General features: G+C 38.8%; 1 protein-coding gene across 2 annotated transcripts; it reads right to left on the reverse strand.

The window, feature by feature from the left end:
- Positions 1 to 797: 797 nt before the first annotated feature.
- LOC104591405 (GDSL esterase/lipase At5g62930-like) lies at positions 798 to 22,977 on the reverse strand. 2 transcript variants are annotated; one of them, XM_010250202.2, is made up of 6 exons: positions 22,658 to 22,977; positions 22,303 to 22,380; positions 19,873 to 20,013; positions 19,460 to 19,536; positions 1,395 to 1,559; positions 798 to 1,240 (listed from the first exon to the last, which is right to left on the reverse strand). In XM_010250202.2, exons 1-6 carry the CDS (start codon positions 22,754 to 22,756, stop codon positions 1,072 to 1,074), a joined length of 729 nt encoding a protein of 242 aa, XP_010248504.1. In that variant the 5' UTR covers positions 22,757 to 22,977; the 3' UTR covers positions 798 to 1,071. The 2 variants fall into 2 exon arrangements, with proteins under 2 accessions (XP_010248504.1, XP_010248505.1); XM_010250203.2 differs by having other exon boundaries at positions 19,469 to 19,536; positions 22,658 to 22,971.
- Positions 22,978 to 26,595: the final 3,618 nt, after the last annotated feature.

The raw sequence follows: 26,595 nt of genomic DNA on the forward strand, positions 1-26,595 counted from the left end.
ATATTTGGAATAAAGGGTATATCCAAAATTCAAAATATTGTTATGTATCATATCGTGGCCTTTCTGGTACACCCCTATAGAGGGTGTTTCAAGTCAAATCATGGTTCAGAGAGTATCTGGGTCTTAAACCATTCCCCTAAATCAAATTTGAAAAACACAAAAAAAAAAAAGCATTAATACATATAGATACTTTGAACCTTAAGCATATAATAATTGATTTTAAAGTGTAATTGCTTTGTTTTATTTATAGCCAACCAAAACTGGAAAACTTTTTTATTTTCAATTCTTACTTTTTTTTTTAAATGTAGTGTTTCTCATATGAGGCGTACACCTCGCAAAAACTGAGGCACAAGCCTCTTCTGCCACATGGAAGGCGGTTTGGCTCATACACCTTACCTCACCGCCTCACCTCTTTGCCTTTTTAAAACCATATTATTATTGTATACTTTTTTAGAACTCATGCCATCAGTAGTCTTGCGGAGTAGAAATTTAATTTAGAAAGCAAAAAATTGGAGCCACTTGGAATTCATAGTTTTTTTTGGGTATTAATAGCTTTCCCTTAATCCCCTTTTTGCACAAAGTGCTGGTTGTGGGATTCGATTTCACGTCCACACTGAAACAAACCAGCTGATACACCAACGAGACAGCCCTCGGTTGGTTGAACGTTGAATTCATAATTCTAGCATTCAAAATTTGGTGGAAGAAATAAGCTACTTTGGGTTGACATCTTGATTAATTTTTTTTATTATCAACTTATCACCAAATTTAGCTAACTATTCCACTATAACCTAAAAAACTGTAATAATATATATGCATTATATTAGAGCCTTCAAAGTCTATCATCAACTACATTCTCTCACCAGTAATTTTGAGCCATTTTACTAAAGTCTGAGCAATTACAGGGTATTTCAGTATTTTGAACTCATCCAAACTTATTCTGAATGGAAGCATATGTTCATATCTAAAAAACCTTCTATAATGTATGCTCTAGAATCCAAAGATGACAACTTAAGAGCACAATCACCAGAATCACTTCTAAATGACCATGGTAAAGAAAATACAACCATGGTATTATGAACATTGCTGTTGGAAAGCCTTTCCAGGGTCCCTCCAGTCAATTGCAGAATGGTGAGGGAAATCATATGGCATTTCTGAAGCACAGAGCCAAGCATCATTGAACACTTTAACCACTTCTTGGTGCACAACAGCATTGCCTTTTCCAGTCAGATGTAACCCATCACTGATTAAGAACAAATAAACAGCAGATCAATAACTAGGTAGTTTCTTCGTAATAAACAAATAAAAATACCAACTATATAGCCAAGTAAATTATTTCTGAAAATTAGAACCCTAATACCATACATGAGAGTGGAAAAGCTTTCTATCTCACAAACCTCAGAAATTTTTTCTGCCACCCCTCTGTCTCCTGCATCTTGGACCATAAGTTGATGGAGGGAAGACCAAGTTCCTTTGCTAGCTCAACACACTGCATTGCATATACTCCTGCCATCTCATTTGTCCTTTCTGGTAACTCCATAGTTTTCTTACCATATACAGATCTATATTATACAACCAGTCAAAAATTACAAAACACGCCATATAGGCAGGAAGTTTAAGTTTTACTTCTGTGGCTAAAACTCAATTAATCCATCTAAAACTGCTGGTGCAGATCCACATTTAGTTTTGAAAAATATAGTTTCAGAGTCTGGGTATCTTGTTGATAAACTGTCTAAATAAATTTCGTTGACAGTATTTTGGGGTGGTATTAAAAGGCAGGAAATGAGGGTGGGCCCTGGTGCAACAGTTGGGTTGTTCCATTGCGACCTGGATAACCAGGGTTCAAATATTGGAAATAACTTCTCTGTATGTGCAGGTGTAAGTCTGCGCAATCTATCCTTCCCCAGACCCCACCTTGGCGGGAGTCTCACACACTGGGCTGCCAGCTGCCCTTTTATTAAAAGGCAGGAACTGTGAATAAGTTCACACCCTATAGGTTACAATCTGGAAGCCACATAATTCTTCTTCCCATAGTTGCCCAAACAACAGGGTAGGGTGATGAGATTGTGAATTTGAGAAATCATGTAAAAAAAGAAAATGCATGTTTGTACATAAGCATATATCCTCTTTTGAGAAAGACTTTAGCCAACCTCAAATAATTGGGATTAAGGCTGAGTTGAGCACGAATGAGTATCTGTGTATGATATGTATTAAACTAAACAAAAGGTTTAGATGAATACGTATCTATGATGTCCAGATATGGTCCATATTGATATGGACACAGATACAGATACAGGAAATGGAGTTCGGCTTCTGTCAGGGCAAGTTGGTGCTCACACCGTTCGAGCAGCCCCTTGCAACCTTGCATTGGGAATATCTCCCGTGAAATAAATCACATAAGTACAGAGATATTCCCAACGTAAGGCTGTAAAGCCTGTTGGAACGGGCTTTACCCTGACTGAAGCCGGACTCCAGGAAACGGGGATATGACTCCATTTTCTAAAATCCTGGACAAGGAATACAGACTACAGGTATAGGTACCTCATGTAATGCTTATATCATGCATTTATATCTAATTTTTTAGACTAAATGTCATTTCACAAGACTTTATGTCTTGCTAAATTTAATTAAACTTCTAACATGTACAGATATTTTTATGGTATAATTTGTTATACATACCACTTTACATATTTTAAAAGTGTTAATGCTAAAGAGTTACATCTAGAAGTATCTATATGATATCTTATTTCATAGCCATTAAGCATTGGATATGATATTGGTACACTAGGCATGTATAGGTATCTGGGTATCATAGGTGGGTATATATATAGGGCTATATGAAAAAGGATTTTTTTTTGGGGTTTGATAATCCAATAAAATCCTCAATGACCTCATCCCCCCTCTTAAACCCATGGCTCACCCCCTTCCCCAACCCACCCATAAAGGTAATTCTAGTGAAGAGACAAGAAGGCAATGAATTCCTAAATACATTAATTGTCTAGACGCACCAAATTGACAATCATATTGGTGCAATCATCCTTCAACAATTACATTTAGCCTTTTGGTTGCTCCTTCCTTTCTTTTTTTTATGGGCAATACATTACAATACATATACATCATTTATTAAAAAAGATAATAAACAAATAAGCCAAAAGAGCACATATTAGAGTTTGTAGTATATATTGAGGTTGAGTTATCTTTCTAACAGTATGTCAGTAGATAACATTCAGATTGAATACCCCATATGGAGGAACAAGTTTCATTGGGATGGAACCCTTCACAACAAGCAAATTAGTACTTCAGAATTGGGTGGCATTGATTATCCAAAAAAAATGAAAGAGAAACATGTATTTTAACATAAAGGAAAGAAAACAAGAAAATAATCAAAATGAGGGAAAAGAAAAAAAAAAAAGCTTAAAACCTATAAGCCATAAGGCACAAACTTTCCAGCCTTTTAAATGGCATTCCAATTGGCTTGTTCAAGAGTTCAAGGGGGAAGGCAAGGTGATCCCTTATCTCCACTTCTTCTCATTTGTGGTATGGAAGCATTTGCAGATGAAACATTTTTTATGCAATTTTTTCCAGGACACCTCTCAGGGTCCACTACCTTATACTGATGAGTTCACATAGTCAAAGGATAAATCAAATCAAATGAAACACAAACACCCAATGACTGCATGCCTAGGTGAGTTCACATGGTCACAACAATTTCTTGCAACCATCCAATAAAACACAAACATAACTGCTATCAATCAAATGAAAATCCAAATAACTAATGAAGGCATGTCTACTATTGCTACACCAAATGATACAAGAACAACCCACTATCATATAAAATAGAGACTACCTCTAGGATATACTACCTAAGTATGACAATCAGGTAATACCAAGGTAGCTTAACATGTAGAGTGATGCCAAGTGATAAGGCACTCATGAGGGGTCATCTCACTTAATTTCCAAGATATTTTTTACATGGTGTTGTTGGATATTCTTATGTTCTTAACTTTTTGAAGTTATAACAATATAACAACATCATTAAACTAAATTATTCAGTTTGAGTTAAAATACTAGTTTCTTTTTATTATTTTTCTTATTTGTTAGGGTTCAATTAAGATGTATACTGTGTTTTTTTTTTGAGAAGATAAACTTGTGTACTGTCTTGAGATAAAAGGATGCTAGAGATAGGTGGTTGTTTCCTTGTCTTAGCTACTGGTGCAAAGGTTTCCAGATAATCAACACCATAGGTCTGAGTATACCCTTTTGCTACCAACTTTGCCTTGTACCTCTCTATCTTGCCATCGGCCCTATACTTCACTGTGAATACCCATCTACATCTGACTGTTTCCTTGTCTGGGGGGAGATCAACTATTTCCCAAGTTTGGTTTTTAATCAAAGCATCCATCTCATCTTGCATGGCTGTTTTCCACTCAGATTTGGAGAGAGCCTCAATAACATTCTTGGGTATAGACACACAATCCAGGGAAGAAAAAAAAGCATAGTATGAGGGTGATAAGGCACTGTAGGAAAGATGGTGTGAAATGCAATGGGTTGTACACTTTCTCTTCCCCTTACGAAGTGCAATGGGAAGATCAAGGTCAGTGGGATCAGCTGCAACAATGGTGTTAGGGACAGGAACATTATCATCAGAAAACATAACAGGCTCAGTCTCAACAGGAATACCTGGAACTGTATCTACCGAATCTGAAGTTTCAGAAGGACTGATAGAGAGTGGTGTGGGTTGAGGATGTGTGGAGTCAACCATCATCTGCCGACACTAATATTTCTGTGAGGCTGCTCGTAGTGGCTCAGGTAATGAAACTAGAGGTGCAGGTGTTGGCTGAATTGATGCAGGTGCTGGCTGAACTGATGGAGGCACCAAAGAAACAGGAAGAGAAACAGATTGTGAGTTCTCCTCCCCAAAACTCCTCCCCTGGGGAGAACCACTCGAGAAGAAGAAGGTGGATTCAAAGAAGGTAACATGCATAGTGACAAATCTGCTCCTTGACACTGGGTCATAACACCAATATCCCTTTTGGTTCTGAGCATACCCAAGAAAAACACATTTCTTGGCCTTAGGATCCAACTTCTTGCAATGAGGGCCAAGAATGTGAACAAACGAAACACAACCAAAAACCCTCAGAGGTATGAAATATCTCCCCATCTGGAAAAAGAAGACTAAATGGCACCTTAAACCCCAAAGTCCGTGAAGGAGCACGGTTAATCAAATGCACGACTGTAAGAACTGTACAAGAACTGAAGTACACACCATAACACTCCTTGCCACCTCCACAATGTGTTTATTTTTCCTCTCAGCAACTCCATTCTGTTGCGGTGTATATGCACAACTGCTCTGATGAATTACACCATGTTCTAAGAAATACGTGGTCAGGTCCTTCTCAAAGTACTCTCTGGCATTATCTTATCTAAAAACCTTAGTTCTCACTCCAAATTGTGTGAGAACCATATGATGGAACTGTCATATCAAGTTAGGAACCTCATCTCGTGATCTCATCAAATATATCCAAGAATATCGTGTATAATCATCCACAAACAAGAGAAAGTAACGGTATCCTCCCATGGAAGGGATATGATATGGCCCCCATACATCAGTGTGAACAATATTAAAAGCAAAAGTACTTCTTTTATTACTTGGTTTAAAAGACTGTCTACAATACTTTCCTAATTGACAACTCTCACACTCCAAGGTAGATAACTGAACAGACTCAACAACTTTGGGAAAAGAAATTTCAAAGAACTAAAAGAAAGATGTCCCAAGCGATTGTGCCAAAGCATAATCTGGTTCAAAGAACTAAAAGAAAGATGTCTCGGAATCTCATCTAGAAGGTAGACTCCATTCACCTCACGACCACTCACAATCCTCTTCTTTGACTCCAGATCCTGCAAAACACAATTACCAGGAAGAAATGTCACATAACAATTCAAATCTTTTGTTAAAGAACTTACAGAAATTAGGTTGGTATGAAGTCTAGGGATATGTAAAACAGAAGATAAAGTTATATCATTGGTCACTCTAACTGTCCCCTTCCCAGTAATGGGAACATGTGAACCATCTGCTGTAGAGACTCTGTCTCTACTAGAGTACAATTGATAGGAACTGAAAAGGGTAGGGGCATTAGTCATGTGCTCAGATGCTCCTGAGTCTATAATCCAGGAAGATCCCTTCTTACTTGAAGTGGATGCAAGATTTGTAGTTGCATATGAACTACCTGTATGTGCAAAAGAAGTGGTGTAGTTGGTAAAGGGATGAGAGATCCATCAAATGGATGGCCGAACCCTGTAGGTAGGTTGGGCGAAATTTCAAAAAGTTTCTTTCCCATGTGGGAATCACATTCCTTATTTTAGAAAACTGCATTTTCAAGGATCAATCTTGAACCTAAACCGAACCAAATCTGAAACCAAAAGGTAGGAGAGGGATGTACCTGATACGGAGTAGTAGTAACCCCCAACGAAGGTGTTCACGCCCAAGGAGAATACCAATGACTGCTCCCGCACTGAAGATAACACAGCATAGGGTGGAGCATAATCAGCAGGATGGCTCTTCAGCAAAAACCTGATTCTTCACCAAGAATCTGGTGGAGGGCGAGTGAGCACGACTTCAGATCACCTTTTCTGCCAAAAGGTGATATCAAGAACCCTTTCTTGATCACTCCTACAAGTGGAGATCAAACTGGTAATGGCAGCAATAGCAAGAGAAGGCAAGAGCAGAAGATGGCGTCAGTCCAACTGTATGTTGTCTTCTCTCTTGAATCAGTAAGACTGAAAGATGAACTGGAGGTTCGCCCTGCTCCTCTATTTATAGCCTTAAAGAGAGCATCTCCTAATCCCATTAGGAGTATTCTAATCCAAATCTTGTATTTGGATCTGGGCTCTCTTTAAGAGATAAGGATAGTCCCTTATCTTATCTACAGATAAAAATCAGCCCTCCTAATCTGAGTGGATAGGGACAATCCCTTATCCTATCTGTTGATCTAAATCCCAGAACCGCCCCTCTTTAATTAATCTAATTAAGTCAGTTCGAATTGGGCTTTAGGCCCATTAAGTCCATGTGCTCACTTATCCTCCAAACTGTTGCCCAGTTGGATATCCTTGTATGGCGTGGGACCCAAACATTGATCTACACATCAGCCACATGGGTTCAACCCAGCCTCTGTTACAAGGCCTGGCCGAATTCATTGTAGGAGACAGTGAACCCCTGAGTCCATCACCATGGGCTCTTAATGGGCCCAACATTTACACAAAATGGTCCTTGGGTCAAGCCACCTTATAAAAACCCAAGGACTGAGAGCAGATGCAAGATTAGCCCATCAGGTATTACCCTCAATGGTCTTACACTTAACCTCTCAGCCCATAATGATCAAACACTACCCGACAAGAGAGAACCTCTCCCTCGACTGCAAGGTACAGTGCTGCACTCTCTACTCATATGGATCCCGGGAATTAAAACCTTTTGCAAACATTTTGAAACCATAATATATATATATATATGTATATCTCTATATAAATATATTTTGCAAAACAAATTTCAACGATTGAAATCGACTGCCGGTAGTTTTGGTTTCCATCAGAGAGAGTGCATCCCCAATCATTCACTTTGTCCGACAAAGGGGTTGATCCTGTCACTATGATCATCCACTCAGATGAATTCTCGGACTGTCCCAACATACCCAGGTTTTGACCCCCTCTAAGGATCTCACTGATTGGCATATCCAAGACAACCCAATCCGACACGTAGTGTAGTACATAATCGAGTCTAGGGGTCAGGTGTAACATTCCAGTTTTGCCCATCTATCTCCAAGGTCCAGGGCAATACTGGAATTTTGGTCCGGTTCAGGGTTTCAAGAAAACCCACATTGCATGTACCTCAGGTCTCACCCTGGCAGCTGAGACAAGCCACCCCAATCAACTTGGCGGCACATCAGTGTCAACCTTGGCAGGATCAATCTCCCCAGATTTATCCAACGACTGTGAAGATTCTAAACTAACACGAGTCTCATATGTGTCCAATTTAAGGGTATTAAACAGAAACACACCATAATAACACGAATCAAATATGTACTTTATTCATTTACATTAAATGTCATAATGTACATCATTTTGATTGGAGCTAAGGGCATACACTGTCTAATAGTTGGCTCCTGCATTCTGCTGTCCATCTGAAAGGCTAGAGCTAGGTGAATCTTTCTTACTCATAAGTTGTCTAAACCTCTTCAATTTTGTCCTCACTGCTACTACTGCAATGGATTCCCAATCAATTTGGGAAAGAGGGGCCGAAGTGTCTTCTATAGTGGCAACATTTGCATTTCCCTTCTTGTTCCTTATCCAGATAGGCATAAGATTTGGATGAAGCTTCCAACAAGTGCCCTTGGTATGCTTAGGCTTCTTACAATAATCACACACCAAGTCCTTATCTTCCCTTCTAGTCTCACTACTCTCCCTGTCTCCATCCGGCTTAGGTTTGGTTGTACTAACCATAGCCAACTGGTCAATCCCAGACTGTCTCGGCATTACATTCCTCCTACTCTCTCCTCTCTAGAGACAAAGGCATAGGCTTGAGAGAGTGTCACACCCTCCCTAAAAAGAATATGTTGCCTAGCAATGTCAAATTTAGGGTTCATCCCTGCCAAGAACTCAAAAACCCTATTCCTCTCTACTAGTTTGTGATAGGTTGATGCATCATTTACACTTTCCTATACCACAGTTTCTCAGTGATCTATTTCCTGCCAAAGGGTTTTTAGCATGGAGAAATACACAGCAAGGGGTTTTTCTCCCTGCTTCATACTTATCACTTGATTCCTTAACTGATAGGCTTTGGCTTCATTTTGCTTCTGAGAGTAGATTTCAATCACTCCATTCCAAATCTCCTTAGCAGTATTAGCCCATAGGAAATTTTTTGCAATATGAGGTAACATAGAATTACACAGCCAGGACATTACCATGTAATTCTCCTGTACCCATCGGGAAGAGTCTGTATAAGGTTTCTTCTCCTCCCCAATGATGTACCCTAATTTTCCACGGCCATCAATACCCATCTTGGCTGATTGTGCCCACTCTAAATAATTTGTACCATCAAGTTTTACTGTAGTAATGATCCCAAACCCAAAAATATCACTACTACCTCCAACACTTAGTCCTACAGTACCGATGGATGTCAAAGTAGAGAAGAAGAAAACCAACCCTTCCGGAAGAAAAAAACCTTATCCAGAAAGAAATCTCTCTCCTCACACCTCCCAATAGAGAGAAGAGTGAATCGAACACTCCAGGAGGCTCAGAAAAGTCCAAAAACTTAACCGCCCTCTTCAGAAAATCAAAAGAAAACTAACAATACCTGGGCGCCCAAGATAATATAAAAAACAAAGAGTCCAACTTTTCTGGGACTCTTCCCTGTACTCCAATTCTTCCTGATTTTGATGTCGAATAGGAGATCACCTTCCTGATGACTAGATCCCACCAAAAAATCCAAGAACAGGGCAATCTATAGCAGATCTATCAGCCCTTTATTATTTCATGCAGTCGGCGGCTCTAGGGCTGCAAGAGAATGCTTCAAGAAACCTTAGCCAATGCTTTGTACCAAGTAGAAATCTACTTAATTAAAAAATATGAAAGAAAAGTAGTTTCTTGAAGAGAGAAGAAGAGAAGTTGAAAAGAAAAGAGAGCAATAATCTGGCCGCCCCTTTCACTTATTATTTATGCTAAAAGTAATAGAGCAGTACAAAGACAACTATGCCCTTATAGGGCGGTAAAACATAAAACAACATATATAACACTCAAAAACATAATAAAATTTAGACTCACATAACTACTGTGGTCCCCACCTCCTATCTAACAACTAACATAAAACATCTACTCAAAAAAACATCATAAAACTGATTAATCTTCAACATATACTATCAAGTAAATGAAAAAACAAAATCACCCAGTGAGTGCATGCCTGATTAATTTGGTTTCGATGAGTTCACACAGTTACAACACTTTCTTGCAACCCTATAATAAAACACAAAAATGGAAACAATCAAATTAAAAATCAAATCACCAAATGAGTGCATGTCTTTTTCCTATATCAAATGATACAAAAAAAAACCCACTAACATATGAAGAAAAGGACTACCTCTAAGGTCTACTACCTTACTGTGAATAAACCCTAGTTGTTTCTAGGTCAAAGTAGAGAAGAAGAAAGAAGAAAGAAAAGAGAAAGAAGAAGAAGGAGAGGAGAAGAGTGTTCGGCCAGACTAGAAGAGAGGATGTTCAAAAGTCACTCTCCTAGCCGACCCACTTGACTTTTATTCATGAAAAAACTTGAGTTACAAGAAAGACAATTTTGTCCCTCATAGAAGATGAGACACATAACTTAAACTCAGATACAATAGACATTTCACTTTCAATAAGATACACCAGAATGACCAAAATACCCCTGACTCGAGCATTCTAACACTCCCCCTCAAGTTGGAGAGTATATATCATATAGTCCCAGCTTGTTACAAATGTAATCTATTCTTCCCCGAGACAATCCTTTTGTGAAGATATCTGCCCACTGATTTCCCGAGCTCACATGAGATGTAGTTATTACCCCACTTATCACTTTCTCTCTCACAAAGTGACAATCCACCTCAATATGTTTAGTTCTTTCATGGAAGACAGGATTGGATGAGATGTGAACAGCAGCTTGGTTATCACAGTATAGTTTCATGGGTTTGTCAATTGAGAAACCCATCTCCTGTAGTAGGTTCTTCAGCCATACTAGTTCACATGTGGTATGGGCCATAGCCCTGTACTCTGCTTCCACACTACTTCTTGCCACCACTGTTTGCTTCTTGCTCTTCCAAGTTACAAGATTGCCACCCAGGAAGGTACAATACCCTGTGGTTGACCTCCTGTCTGATATAGAGCCAATCCAATCAGCATCTGTGTACCCTACTATCTCAAGAGGTCCTCCTTTTCGGTATAACAAACCATGACCTGGAGCACCCTTTAGGTACCTAACAATTCTCAGAACAGCTTCCTAGTGAGGAACCCGGGGATGTTGCATAAACTGACTCACCACACTCACAGCAAATGATATATCTAGTCGGGTAATGGTCAGGTAGTTCAACTTTCCCACCAACCTCCTGTGTCTTCTAGGATCATCAAACTCTTCACCTGCATCCACACTTAACTTGGCATTGAGTTCCATAGGAGTCTCTGCTGGTTTAGCACCTAACAACCCTGTTTCTTCAAGTAGATCAAGAACATATTTCCTCTGACATAGGTTGATCCCCTGTTTTGACCTCACAACTTCTATCCCTAAGAAATACTTTAGTTTCCCCAGATCTTTCGTATTGAAGTGGTCCTGTAAGAATTTTTTTAGCCTGTCAATTCCATTGTTGTCACTTCCAGTTATGACAATATCATCCACATACATGACTAGCAAGATTTTTCCATCTTTTGAGTTATAGCTAAACACGGAATGATCAATCTGACACTGTTTCATCCCAAAGGCCTTCACCACTTCACTGAACCTGCCGAACCATGCACGAGGAGATTGTTTTAGTCCATAAATTGCCTTTTTGAGCCTGCACACCTTACCGGCCTCCCCCTGAGCAACAAACCCTGGTGGTTGCTCCATATACACCTCCTCAACAAGATCACCATGTAGAAAGGCATTTTTTATGTCAAGTTGTAGGAGAGGCCAATCATACATAGTAGCTAATGAGATCAACACCCGAACTGAACCAATTTTAGCCACAGGAAAGAATGTCTCCATATAGTCCACACCATATAACTGAGAATAGACCTTGGCCACTAACCGTGCCTTCAATCGTTCCACACTGCCATCAGGAAGATGCTTCACTGTATAGACCCATTTACACCCAACAGTGTGCTTACCAAGAGGAAGGGTGGTGAGTTCCCACGTATGATTATGTTGTATAGCAGAGAGTTCTTCTTCCATGGCTTGCCGCCACCCTGGAGAGGCAAGGGCTTCCTGTACAGTCTTGGGAATGGGAACCGATGAGAGTAATGATATAAACTTGCAATGAGAAGCAGAAAGGTGAGCAGTGGAAACATAGTCTGAAATGGGATGAGAAGTACAAGTACGTTTACCTTTCCGCAAAGCAATAGGGAGATGAAGATCTGAGGGAGGAGCAGTAGCAGGATCTGTCGGCGGGTGCTGAAGTGGAGGAGGAGCCGAAGCACTTCTGCGAGTATACACTTGAGTAATTGGCGGCCTCTCTGTAGTAACTGGCATATGATGTGCATCTGTAGTAGGAGTGGGAGCTACGGGAAGGGGGTCCACAACCGGAACAGGAAGAGGAACCACAGAGGGAGAAGAAGAGACCCAGGCATTGGAGAAAAAAGGAACTGACTCAAAGAATGTGACATCAAGGCACACAAACGATTTATGAAACTTAGGGTTATAACACTTGTACCCTTTCTGAGTCCTTGAGTAGCCAAGAAAAATACACTTCGTAACCCGAGCATCTAACTTGTCTACTCCAGGCCCCAAGTGCTGAACAAAACAAACACAGCCAAAGACTCTTGGGGTGAGAGGAAAGGGAGACAAAGTGGGGAACAACACGAAGAAAGGGGATTGACTTCCAATGATTGACATGGGCATCCGATTTATTAAAAAACAAGATGTAAGAACAGCATCACTCCAAAAGTGCTTTGGGACATGCATATTGATCATCAAGGACCGAGCAGTTTCAAGAATATGTCTATTTTTCCGTTCAACTACACCGTTTTGTTGCGAGGTGTAGGCACAAGAAGTTTGCTGAATTATTCCATGATGTTCTAGGTATTGCTGAAATGATGAGAAGATGTATTCTTTGGCATTATCGGAGCGAAGTATTTTCATATGAATACCAAACTGAGTGCGTATTTCAGCATGAAATTTTTGAAAAATAGAGAACAATTCACTACGGTCTTTCATAAGATAGATCCATGTCATCCTTGAAAAGTCATCAACAAAGATTACAAAATACTTAAACCCATTGTATGACACCACTTTAACTGGACCCCATACATCAGAATGAACTAAAGCAAAAGGACTTGAGACACGACTATCAGTTCTTGGACTAAATGAGACTCGATGATGTTTTCCCAACTGACATGACTTACAATCTAATGATGAAAGATGACTCAAGGAAGGAACTAGCAGCTTCAAAGCCTTGAGAGAGGGATGACCAAGTTTGTAGTGCCATTGGAGAGGAGTAAGAGACGACTGAAAAGCCACTGGAAGGCCACCACCATCAAGGTAATACAAACCACCGGCTTCATGCCCTCCACCAATCTTCGTCCCCGTCTTGAGATCTTGAAACACACAAGAAGAAGGATAGAAGGTTACAGAACAATTAAGAGACTTGGTTAATCTACTAACAGACATAAGGTTAAAAGGGAACTTAGGAACATATAAAACAGATGCTAAAGACAATGAGGAGAGATCAACATCACCAACACCACAAATAGGAGATGTAGAACCATTAGCAAGTGTAACTGTCTGAGATGTGGAGGTGCGAGAAAGGGAAGAAAATACATCAGGAGTCCCAAACATATGGTCCGAGGCACCAGAATCAATGATCCAGGGTGAGGCTTTGGAAGCTAAACAAGTCATACCTAAATGGGCAAGTGTAACTGTGTTCTGCTGAGATGTTTGAAGGAACTGCTCATATATTGCCCGTGGTACACTCACCATTTCCTGCCCAGAAGCACAAGTGGGTGTGGAGGGGGTTGGTGCAGTTTGCTGGCTTTCATTAATTGTGCTACTGCTCTTAGATGTAACATGGTTAGCCCAAGTGTTGGGTGGACCACGCAAATCATAGCAGAAATTAACCGTGTGCCCCTCTAAGCCACAATGTGTACATTTTCTCTGAGCATTACCCCTTCCTTTTCCATGGCCTCCCCCTGACTCACGACCTCCAGTCCGGCCACTGGCCCGATTAAACATGTGTCCACCACGGTTGCTTGGAGGACCACTGCTGCCACCACCACTTCTACTTCCACGACTACTCCCTTTAGTCACTACCAAACCAGATCTATCAGAGAAGGAAGAATGTTCCACTGGCTCAATGGATGTCTTCTTAAGATGGGCAAAAACTTCTTCAAGTGAGGGGAGAACTGATCCCCCCAATATCTGTGCTCTGACAGGCTCATACTCAGCCTTCAAGCCCACAAGAAACCTAGTCACATCAAGTTGTTCACGTTGCTGTTGTTGGATCTGGACATCTGATGTTAGAGGGTGATACACATTTAGCTCATTGCGGATGTTTCTCAAACTTGCATAATACTCTTCTAAGCTTTGACTTCCTTGCTTCAAATTGAAGTACTCTTGGTATAACTGATATACTTTAGTTGTGTTGTCTTGTCCAAAGTACAACTTTTTAGCATGATCCCAGATCTCTTTGGTTGTATCTAGGAACATGAAGTTCACACTAATCTTTGGTTCCATGTTGTTCCAAAGCCATGTCATTATCTGTGCATCATCTTGTTCCCAATCACTGAACCCAGGAGAATCAGAGGAAGGTTTCTCCTCCCTCACATGTTTTACTTTCCTCTTGGCCTTCAAGAACACCTCCACAGATTTTGCCCATGGTACATAGTTCTCACCATTCAACTTGATGGATGTCATTTGAACACTTAGATAATCTGAAGAGAGCATGATGCCTGTTTTGTTGTCATTCCCAACTACAGTTGAAACCATCTCAATTATGTCTCCTCTGAATATACACTACAATCTCACACTTGTCACAAGACTTATCTCACTTACAATACCACCAACCCACTTTCTTCAACTACACATTACACACTACACTCTAAAGCTGAAATCATTCAGTCAACACATCAAACACTTGGACTGCACACTGCAGGACCATTTACCACCAACACACCACTACTGAAATTACTCAGTCATTTCATCGAACACTTGTTCTACATACTGCAGAACTGATTACACACAAGGTCTAGGGGTTCACTTTTAAGCATTTAAAAACATAGATATGTCAGCCACCACAACACAATCAACACCACACCACTGCTGTCGTGGACATCAGCAGTCTACCACTCTTCTTTCAGCACACATGTGAGCAAGAAAACACAAAAAAAAAGACATGATTGATGTGTATCAGTTTCACCCAGCACCACAATAACTAACTTTCGAAGCACAAAAAAAATCAGCATTCACAGTCCATTTCTAAACACACGACAGCAGTGTCCGTACCTGTATACGACCAGCCCTCTTCGTACACTGAATAGAGGGTCTAGTATACCACTTCAACGACCACCACAGCACCGGCCAGAGGCATTCTCACCTCTAGGCCCTCAAAACGACAACTCCTTTTCAGCCCTTTATCAAGTCTTCAATCAGATCAGCTGTAGGATGATGAAACCTACTGTGAAGCTAGCGGTGAACCCAAGAAGAAGACAGCAGCAAGAAAACGAACACCAGACCTTAATGCTCTGATACCATGTGAATAAACCCTAGTTGTTTCTAGGTCCAAGTAGAGAAGAAGAAAGAAGAAAGAAAAGAGAAAGAAGAAGAAGAAGGAGAGGAGAAGAGTGTTCGGCCAGACTAGAAGAGAGGATGTTCAAAAGTCACTCTCCTAGCCGACCCACTTGACTTTTATTCATGAAAAAACTTGAGTTACAAGAAAGACAATTTTGTCCCTCATAGAAGATGGGACACATAACTTAAACTCAGATACAATAGACATTTCACTTTCAATAAGATACACCAGAATGACCAAAATACCCCTGACTCGAGCATTCTAACACTTACTATGAAAATCAAGAAATGCCAAGGTAGTCTAACATGTGTTGTAATGTCTTCACATGGTCACAATACTTTCTTGTGGACTTCCAATAAAACACTAGCATGCAATCAATCAAATGGAAAACCAAATCACTCCGTGAATGCATGCTTGGGTGATTTCATTTTGATGAGCTCACATGCTTAGAATATTTTCTTGTGACTCTCCAATAAGTCGCAAAATGCTAATAATTAAATTTAAAACCAAATCACCTTGTGAGTGCATGCCTAGGTGATTTGGTTTCGATTAGTCCACATGGTCACAAAACTTTTTTCAACCCTCCAATAAAACATAGGCGTTCTATCAATCAAATGGAAGACAAAATTATCTAGTGAGTGCATGCCTAGGTGATTTGGTTTCGATTAGTCCACATGGTCACAAAACTTTTTTCAACCCTCCAATAAAACATAGGCATTCTATCAATCAAATGGAAGACGAAATTATCTAATGAGTGCATGCTTGTTGCTACCCCAAGTGATACATGAACTACCTGCTATCATATGATAAAATGGATATTACCTCTAGGATCCACTACCTTATACTAATGAATTCACATAGTTAAAGGATAAATCAAATCACCCAATGACTGCATGCCTAGGTGATTTGGTTTTCATGAGTTCACATGGTCACAACAATTTATTGCAACCATCCAATAAAACACAAACATAACTGCTATCAATCAAATGAAAATCCAAATAGCTAGTGAAAACATGTCTACTATTGCTACACTAAATGATACAAGAACAACCCACTATCATATAAAATAGAGACTACCTCTAGGATATACTACCTAAGTATGACAATCAGGTAATACCGAGGTAGTTTAACATGTAGAGTGATGCCCAAGTGATAAGGCACTCATGAGGGGTCGTCTCACTTAATTTCCAAGATATTTTTTACATGGCATTGTTGGATATTCTTATGTTCTTAACTTTCTGAAGTTATAACAATATAACAACGTTATTAAACTAAATTATTCAGTTTGAGTTAAAATACTAGTTTCTTTTTATTATTTTTCTTATTTGTTAGGGTTCAACCAAGATGTATACTGTGTTTCTTTTTTTTTTCTTTTTTTTTTTTGAGAAGGTAAACTTGTGTACTGTATTGAACCCTTGAAGACTTCAAAACCTCAACTTCATGGAAGAACTCAAAATTTTGTCTAGTAAACACATTGATTTTTTATTCTTTGTTTTCTTTTCTTCCTTTCCTAGGACAAATAGGGGCTCGGCCCCTCTTTTTCTAAAATTTCTTTTCTTTCTTCTATGTTTCTCATGAATATGTTGATTTTCTATGTTTTAAATGAAGTTTATACAGTTTTTTATGAACATTATGGATAATTAATAGTGAAAGATGGTTGGTGCTTTTTGAACATTATGGATATCACCTAGCCTCACCTCGGCTCCTTGAAAACTATGCTTGATGCAACTCCCCTCCATTAAGGGTTGTGACTAGTGGTGTAAGACAAACTAGACAAACTCGCACCAGCAGAGTTTCTATAATTCCATTTGAAGTGATCTCATTCTCATGTCTCAAAATTAAATTCCATAATTCCATTGGAGCAAGTGTTTTGGGGTAATCTATTGTAAGGCTTCACTTGGACTTACAAATCAGCAAATGGATTAGCTGATGCAATGGCTAGGCAAGGAGTAAACAGGGAATAGATGTTTTGGGATGATCTATTGTAAGAATGAAAAGGTTTGGGCAAGTGTAATCAATCTCACATGGATGGTTAATTGAGGTTGACCATCCTGTTACAGTTATGTATTTTAACTTTTGAAATTAATAAAATTTCACTGCTACTGATGAAAAAAAAAATCCATTGGAGCAAGTGGTGGGTATCGAGGACCTAACAATTGAGTCGAGGTGTGGAATTACCAAGTTACCATTTAAATATCTTGGATTGTTGGTTGGTGCTAAGTGTACATCCAGTACAATTTTAGACCCATAATCAAACATCTTGAAAGGAGGCTTTCCTTGTGGAACTCCAAGTATTCATCCATTTGGTAAATGGCATTAGTGTTACAAAACAGAAGCATAAAGTAGCTGGAGGCAGCTGATTGAAGCGAAATTTGGTGTTAGAAATGCTAGATGGGACCTAAGACAAGCAATTTCATCATTTAGATGCTAAGTACAAAAAGGAATAGAGAGCCCATGATTCTTTTATTAAGGGGGCAATATACAAGATGGTAATGGATTCAAAATTCATTTCCGGTTGGATGTTTAGTGTAACACCAGACTTCCCATGGACATTTTTTTTTTTATCAATAACACCATCTTCATTAAATTAAAAGAAGAGAGGGAATAAGTATACAAAGGGGGAGATAAAATAACTTAGCTCCCCAAAAACAGAAAACAAAGGGAATGCAAAGAAAAGGATTAAAACTAGCCCAAAAAACAAACTCCCTATTCACTCCTTGCTTGGCCAACCCATCCGCAAATGAGTTGGCACTCCTCTTCACCCAGCTGTACTGAATCTCAATGTCCCGACCCAGCCATAAGAACTGTTTTTTTTCATTGTTAAAGTTCCACAAACCACTGTCCTCTGTCTTCAACCAACTAACCACTTCCCATGGACATTTTCCCAAATCTTTATGCAAATTCAGAAGATAAGGAGGGAGTACACAACTATAATTTGGTGACAGCTGTTTGGACTCCAAAGTTCCACAGATATCTTCATGACTGGGAAATTCTTGTAGTTGCAAAACTTCTTGCTAAATTGCATAGCTTTCACCTGAATGCAAGCGCTATGGACTAACATGTATGGAGATGGAACATTTCAGGTATGTTTTCAGTGAAACCCTTTTGTAATTTGTATACATCTAGCTCCTCCAGCAAGCAATACATTCCCCTTCAAGACAGGGCCCAGTACCCTCCAAGATAGCCATTCATGACCTGGATTTCTATCTTGGTGAAGTGTATTGCCAAGAGCAATACTTCCAGCTGCACATTTTGCACTCTAGGTCATATTGGCAAATCACCTTTTTCTCTATTGCTAAATCAGTTAATGGATTTGTGGCTAGTTCCTTTGACACTACATCAACTGATGCTTTTCAAAAATGTTGCACGAAACCTTGACAAGTTGGTATGTTAGAGCTCTTAATAAAAGGGGAGCTAGCCTGGAACAAATGAAATGCAAGGACTTAGACAAAAAATGTTCTCAAGAAGCTGATATTATAAGGAGAGCATTGCTATGGTTTGCTCATGGCTTTAAGTGGTGAAGGTATTTACGAATGTCCCTCAATCATCTTTCTTTTCTATTGGTTCATTTCTTTAATATAGTGAACTATTTGTATATTTGTTGACAAGGGAATTGATTTTATGTACAGTCACTGTATATGGATCAAAAAAATGTGTTATGTCTACCCTTGAAAGTTCTAATAGAAATAATCACCTTATCTTTCTCCAATAAAAAATAAATGGTAAACTTTAAATACTAATTAGGGGTAAAAGATAGAAAATAGGAAAGAAAAGAAATTTTGATTAGAAAGAATTGGCATTTGGATAACTCTGCCAAATATCTACATGGATTTTTTATTGCTAATAGGAACTCAGTGGATGATTTTTACATATAAATGCATTATTTTCTTTCAAACATGTTTGAGACATTTTCACATGTAAAGATAAGCATGCTTTTGGATGTTGTAATGGAACAGAAAGAAGCAAACCGTGCATACTCTTTGCGTCTTTCCTCATCAACTGGGGGTGGAGTGATAAGCACTACCAACATGGTAGGGGAACATTCCTATCCACAAACATTTCAAGAGACAGCATTTAGAAAAATAGCAATAAAAAGCAAACAAGATAGAAGCTGACTATAATTAGACCCTCCTATCACAAATCAGAATTCAAACTACAATGAAGTGCCACCTCAATAAGTTATCATGCATTTCATTACAGAGCTCTTGAACGTAAGCTGCTAAGCTGTCCTAACAACCAGGTGAAGTTTTACTGCTAACAACATAACTAGGTTTAAGACCATTTTTGCATGGCAATTCTAAAGCCTAGATCTGATTAAAAGTATTTAGCAGAAGATAACAAACCACCATGCTTTTGAAATATTAAATAAATCTTTTTGAACCTTGAGGTGCTTGACAATTCTTCTGATATTCTCCTTGTACTCTTCAATAGGAACATGTTGCCTTTCATTGTTCCGCCCTAAAAGGGCTGCATCATTAGCTCCAAAGAAAACTGTGGTCGCAACAGGAGGCGTTACACAGCCCTACAAAAAAAAGATATAAAGACCACCAATGAATTTCAGAATGGAGCAATGACAGTAAAAAATTACAGGGAGTCAAATATTTTTCTTATCAAGGAAAGTTGAAGGTTAAACAGATAAAAGAAAGTAAATTCCATATTTAGTAACTCTAGATAAACCTTCAGGTTTCAGATGATGAGTCTAAAAACCATTCCCTTTAATGTATGAAAAGAAAAAGGTTAGCTGTTGCACCCAGTAATTAGATCTTTGAGGTGATGAACTGGATCATTTAGGCACCATGTCCCTCTGTTTTTGCCCAAGGGATTATCCTACCTGCATCCCTATCGACTTTCGATACCAAGACACACTTCCAACCATTGTACCTTTTAACCAAGGGGGAAAATTTGGCTCTTCATAGTGCCACCTGGAGTTGTTTTTATCTGTTAGTGAAGCAACCTGGGGTAGGTTTTTTGAATCATTAACATTCAACTTTATTCTGTTTTACTTAAAAATGATGTACACTCTAATGTGCCAAGACACCCCTGTAGTTAAGGGATTTCAGTGGGTAGAGTTAAGTGGTAAACCTGTCTTGACCTGACTATATTGGGTCAAAGTCAGGTCATCCCTAATCAGGTCTTAGGTTAAGATCAGCCGATCCTAGTCCACTGACATTGTAGTACTGAAACATTTGTAAATTGAACCATTCCCTTTAATGTATGAAAAGAAAAAGGTTAGCTGTTGCACCCAGTAATTAGATCTTTGAGGTGATGGACTGGATCATTTAGGCACCATGTCCCTCTGTTTTTGCCCAAGGGATTATCCTACCTGCATCCCTATCGACTTTCGATACCAAGACACACTTCCAACCATTGTACCTTTTAACCAAGGGGGAAAATTTTGGCTCTTCATAGTGCCACCTGGAGTTGTTTTTATCTGTTAGTGAAGCAACCTGGGGTAGGTTTTTTTAATCATTAACATTCAACTTTATTCTGTTTTACTTAAAAATGATGTACACTCTAATGTGCCAAGACACCCCTGTAGTTAAGGGATTTCAGTGGGTAGAGTTAAGTGGTAAACCTGTCTTAACCTGACTATATTGGGTCAAAGTCAGGTCAGCCCTAATCAGGTCTTGGGTTAAGATCAGTCAATCCTAGTCCATTGACATTGTAGTACTGAAACATTTGTAAATATAGCCTTCGTTGAGTATAGGGTACTATTTGTGGGACAGAGCAAGGTGGGTTCTGTGAAAGTACTACCATCTAAGTTGAGCCAGATTGAGAGTTAGGGCCGATAGTCACTAGAGCAGGGGGAATATGTCCAATGTGATTACTGGGTCAAATGGTTCAGAAGCAGGTCAGCAGGGCTATATTTGAGTTTCTTTATTATAGAAGGCTTATGGGTCGTGATTGGTTGGATGAGAGATGGGAAAAGTGGAGCCTTGGCTTGTTCCTCATCACCATAGAGAGGCAAGAGCATTAGCAGCAAGGAGGAAATTCTCATCCATTGATGCAGTCTGCTTATAATTTAGTTATATTCTTTGGCCAAATGTCGTGTAAGAAGAAATGGGGTAGTTTTGGGCCTGTCCATTTCAAAGTAGGTCTTTTTTCAACATATGGTTGTACTTGGGGTTGCATAGTTATTAATTAACCTTTCTTTCTAAATCTTCTGCTTGTATCCTGTTTTGATGCATGCTGCTGTTTATGCTCTCTTTATCTGACTCATCATGCCTAGGCCATGACGCCATGCTTTAATTAAAACCTAAAAGTAAAATAAGCAATGCATCTTTCAAAATTTCATAGTGCTCCAGTCCTAAGTCCGTGATTCAGATTGTGCATATACATATATTTCTTTCTTTTTTACTTTTATTCGTTAAAGGCTTATATTTTTTGACAGTTATATCACTAAAAACAATATCTTATCCAATTGCATTGGAGGCTGATCACCTTGAAGGGTGAAACCCTTTGAAACGTGACTGTCATCCACTAATGGTTCTGTCCCAATGAATGACCCCTTTCATAAAATTTCTCCCACTGAGCTTCTTCCAGACAAGGAAGTAACTTCAAAACTCCACAGGAAGAACATGCATAAAAATTGGTTTTAGGCTCTGGTTTCCATGTTTGACAATCATACCCCAGAATTGGAAAAAAAGAATATTTTATTTAGGCAATCGAAACGTTTAGAACATACATTCTTCTATCCCCTGATCCCTGATCTAGCAAATTTCTTCAAAAGGGAGAGGTCAACATTACATTACTATTTCTCTTATCAAACTGCTAATTAACAACTAACAACTAACAATCTCTCCACTCTTACCAGCGGGAAAATGTGATGTAACAAGAACAAAGCCAACCTGGTGTTGTATCCACCGTAACCGCGAACAAGCACATCGGCCTGCACGTAATAAGGGAAAAAAGTAGATGAAATGAATTACGATACCATCTCTGAGGTGATCATAGAGTGTGGCTCTGGAGGAAAACGAAGGTAATAACAGAAGATGTTTTTTGGAAGAAAAAATTAATGGGAAAAGAAAGGAACAGGACGCTAAAGATTCGAAATGGGTTCCGCTAAACCCAACAAAAAAAAAGGAATTTATAATTGAAAAATAGCAAAAGAAATTAAGAAAATAGTAAAAAAGAAAAGGAAACACAGTCAAGTAGAAGTGTCGAACCTTCCGAGAGTAAGTGTTAGCAAGAGCGGTTCCCCATCCACCTGGTCCGAACGATTGCTCGGTGATTGAATCTCCAAATAAGACGATCTGAGGCCTCATTGTATACGGCGTCCTACCTACAAGCTACAACTGAACTGATCGTTCTGCGGGGAGATCCAAAACTAACAGAGAAAGTCACACTGATTATTTGAGGTTTGGGATTTTAACAAACCAAACCAGTGGGCCTCACGTGCACCACCCTGCTCTGCTCACTTACTGCTCTGTCGCCACCCTGACCACAAAATTCTGCTGCTCGACGACATTTAGAATTTCAGATTTTTTGTGCCCCTCAAAAACCATGTCTGATCTATCATCCTGATCGTAGCTCCCACATCCGTGATCCGTCCATATCTGGGCCAATCCTTGTGCTGCAGCTAGGACTAGAAGGTGCTCGTTAGGATGTCTCAGTGGGCTGGGTTAACTGGTTTAACCCGCATTTGATTGAAATCGCTTCCCCCTTACTATACCCGAGTACCCGACCCATTGACGTTTTGTCCTAACCTAGGATAGGATGGATCTTTCTTCTTTGCATCTACATGATGCGCCCACGGCCCACCCAATATACTATTTTGCATCTTTAATCAGATCTAGGTGATGATCCATACTCGAAATGGAACCAATGATGAATCTTGGACTGGGTATTAAAGCTTAGAAATTTGTGTGCTGAGCCAGGCCAGGTCAGGCTTAAAGGAACCGGATCTGCTCCTCACACTTGGGCGCTTCACATGTATATCTACCGTGCATTGGAAATATCTTCCGTTAAGAATAATTTACAAGTACGAGAGATATTCTCAATGCATGGTAGGATGTGCATATGAGGCACATGTGAAGTGCATGTGAGGAGTAGATCTGGTCTCAGGCTTAAAGGGTGTTTAATTGTTTAAGGTTTTTTTTTTCCACATTTATGTGGAGATCAGTAAAAATTTATTTTATTGGAGTATCATTTATTTATACCCGTTTTACATGTGGATAAATAACTTTATGGGAAAAAATTACAACATTTTAATGGGACAAAAATGCTTTTTTTAATGATAAAATTTTATGACTAAAATGGTCATTAAAAATGAAAACACTTACCTAATAAATAATTTATAAAAAGTGAATGAAACCTCTGTAGAAATGAAAAAAATTAATATGGTGTCCATACATGATACAAAAGTCTGATCCCAAACCTCGGGTTGGTTCGGTTCTGTTGAACCTAATAACCTACCCACAATCCATTAACAACCCTAATTACAGGTCAGGGTTAACCCAGTGCCAGTGGGCATCACTTCAAGACGAAGGTTCCGAAATTTTATTCATAATTAATGCACCCTTTGTCTCTAATCATACATGTAAACGCAACTATTGTTGATAATTTAAATGGCATTACCATGATCGTGGTATATCTCAAAATTTTATGATGGATGAGTTGGGCCATCACCAGCTTGCCACCCCATGACTTTTTGTCATATACCCTACATTAGAATTTGGAACGATCGAGACTCACTATTCAATGAATTTAACTTTAAGGTCCGTTCGTTTTTTGGTAAGTTATTTATTTAGGTAAATGTAATTATCTAGGTAAGTTTTTTTTAGAAAATATTTACTCGATTAAATGCATTTGTTCATGTTCTTTTATTTTTCATGTAAATAAGGCAATAACCATTTTAACCATAGAAATCTATTATTAAAAAGGGATATTTTTGTCCCATTCAAGTGTTGGCAACTTTCCCTCTAGATGGGAAAGTTATTTACCCACCTTTACCCACCTAGGACCCATGAAAATAAACTTTCCCTGGTCCTACATAAATCTGAAAAAAGAACATGGGATTCTTGGTCAATGGGAACCAAAATCCCATTGACCAACATTTCCCCTTCTCAAAATCCGAAAAAAGAATGCCCTCGGAAGAATAAGTTGGTTTTCGGGATGGTTGCCATTTTTCATGTGACAGGATCTCATAATAGAAAAAGCCTTGTATACTCTTTTTAAAAACCAACCCAAAGACCAAACTGATTTTGCTTTTGAGTCGCAGGTTACCGGTTCGACTGACTAGGTTGAACGGTTCAGATCATGCCACATTATCGCAACTATATATTAAGTATATATTTTAATATTTTAGCAATAAATAATGTATAAATTATATTTTAGATATGTTATTATGTATTATTTTATATTTAATTATGTATTTTAATTTATTTTTAAATTTTTTATTTATAAAAATAATAAAAATTGCAATTTGAAGCCAACAAGTTTTTTTTTTCACGAAAATAGCAGGGTGCCTTGGGACGCATAGATCTCGAAAAATCATCCAAAATAAAAAAAAAGATCACCCCAATCGGACATCAGAATGCAAAGTTATGGCCTCCAAAAGTTTGTATGCATTGAATATGCAACCCGCAACCTAGTCATCGGGTTGAACAAAGTCAACTATCAAACCGGTTGGGTAAATTGTACTTGACCAAGTCAACAGTTTTTTACCGTCTAGTAGATTTTGACTAAACCAGACCTGAGATCCTAGCCAAACAACAATTCAAACGGTTCAACCAATCGAGCCAATAGCAAATTGAAAACATTATTTACAAGTATGAGCATCCAATTATACATTAGGAACGTCTTTTTATGAATTTAGAATATATGTATAAAAGATATTTTCAATGTATGGTTGGATTTTATGTAGTTAGAGTTTTTGTTTGTTTTTCCAATCCCGTAATTGTCTCAACTAACAAATCAATTCGATTGGAGGGAGAAAACTTTGGCTGTCAACGTTAAACAGCCTCTACAGTTCCATGGGCTACACATTTGTCTATACAATCATGCATCCAACAATCAACATTGTGTTTTTTCTGGCAGAACGATAATCAACATCGTTACCGCTTGCACGCAGTTTATGTGAACTAATGTATGTGTATCACACACGCGCGCGAGCACAAACGCGATACAGAGACTACCAAAAATAAACAACCAATTTTTTATTTTTACGTTAGGAAAAAAAATTGGCTGTCGAGGTTCAAGCGTTGAACTCTTCCTGCATGACACAATAATCCATATCATATGAACTCCATGCAAAAGTTACAGCGTCAAAAGGCATGAATCTATGAATTCACGTGGATAGGTTTTTGGAACTGAATTTGGGTAGGTTACTATACTATACCCTTAAATATTTTATCACTTAATTGTTTTATTAAAAATTATTCATCAAAAACAAAGGAATATTTTCTTTTTATACATCAAACCAACGTTTTAAAAAACAACCTAGAAACGGAACCGTTTTAGCCACCAGTTTCTAGGTCAATGGTTCGATCGTCTAATTCGAACGGATGGCCCGTTCTGACAACAAAATTAAAAATAAAAAACGGTAAAATACCATTGAATGGATCAACTCAACGGTTCGACCACCCGAATCAACAGGTTATCGGTTTCTTAATGGTTTTTTGCCAAATACCAGATTTGGGGTAAAACAAAACCAGTTACCTGGATAGTTCTTGGGCCAAACGGTCTGAACGTCCGGATCAAAGGCGGTTCAAAAACTTCGCACCAAACTGAAGTTAGTTATCAATCAGCCCCTAACCTACACAACCGGTAGCTTGGATCACGGTAGGTTTGTCAAATCCAGTACTAGCCCCTCAGCCTCAAGTTTTCTTCTACCAAATACAGACCCTGTCTTGGGCCCATTACAGATTGCAAATAAATCTTCACTTAATCTCGGCTCAGGAATATTTTGCGTTTTACACCAAGCCTAATGAAATATAAGACCATTTGCCTGGTCCAATTAATGTAGTGGGCCTTAAAATTAGAACCAACAAAATTGAACCCCTGGTTTTATATCCAACAGCAGCAAGGGTGAAGGGTCTAGGCTTGAAGGATATCCTTCCAATTTCCAAAAAGCCCTAGTAGTAATCACTCAGTGTCATCACAT

Source organism: Nelumbo nucifera, chromosome 4 (genome assembly GCF_055504915.1).
Source record: "Nelumbo nucifera cultivar China Antique chromosome 4, China Antique-T2T, whole genome shotgun sequence".
Lineage (NCBI taxonomy): Eukaryota > Viridiplantae > Streptophyta > Magnoliopsida > Proteales > Nelumbonaceae > Nelumbo > Nelumbo nucifera.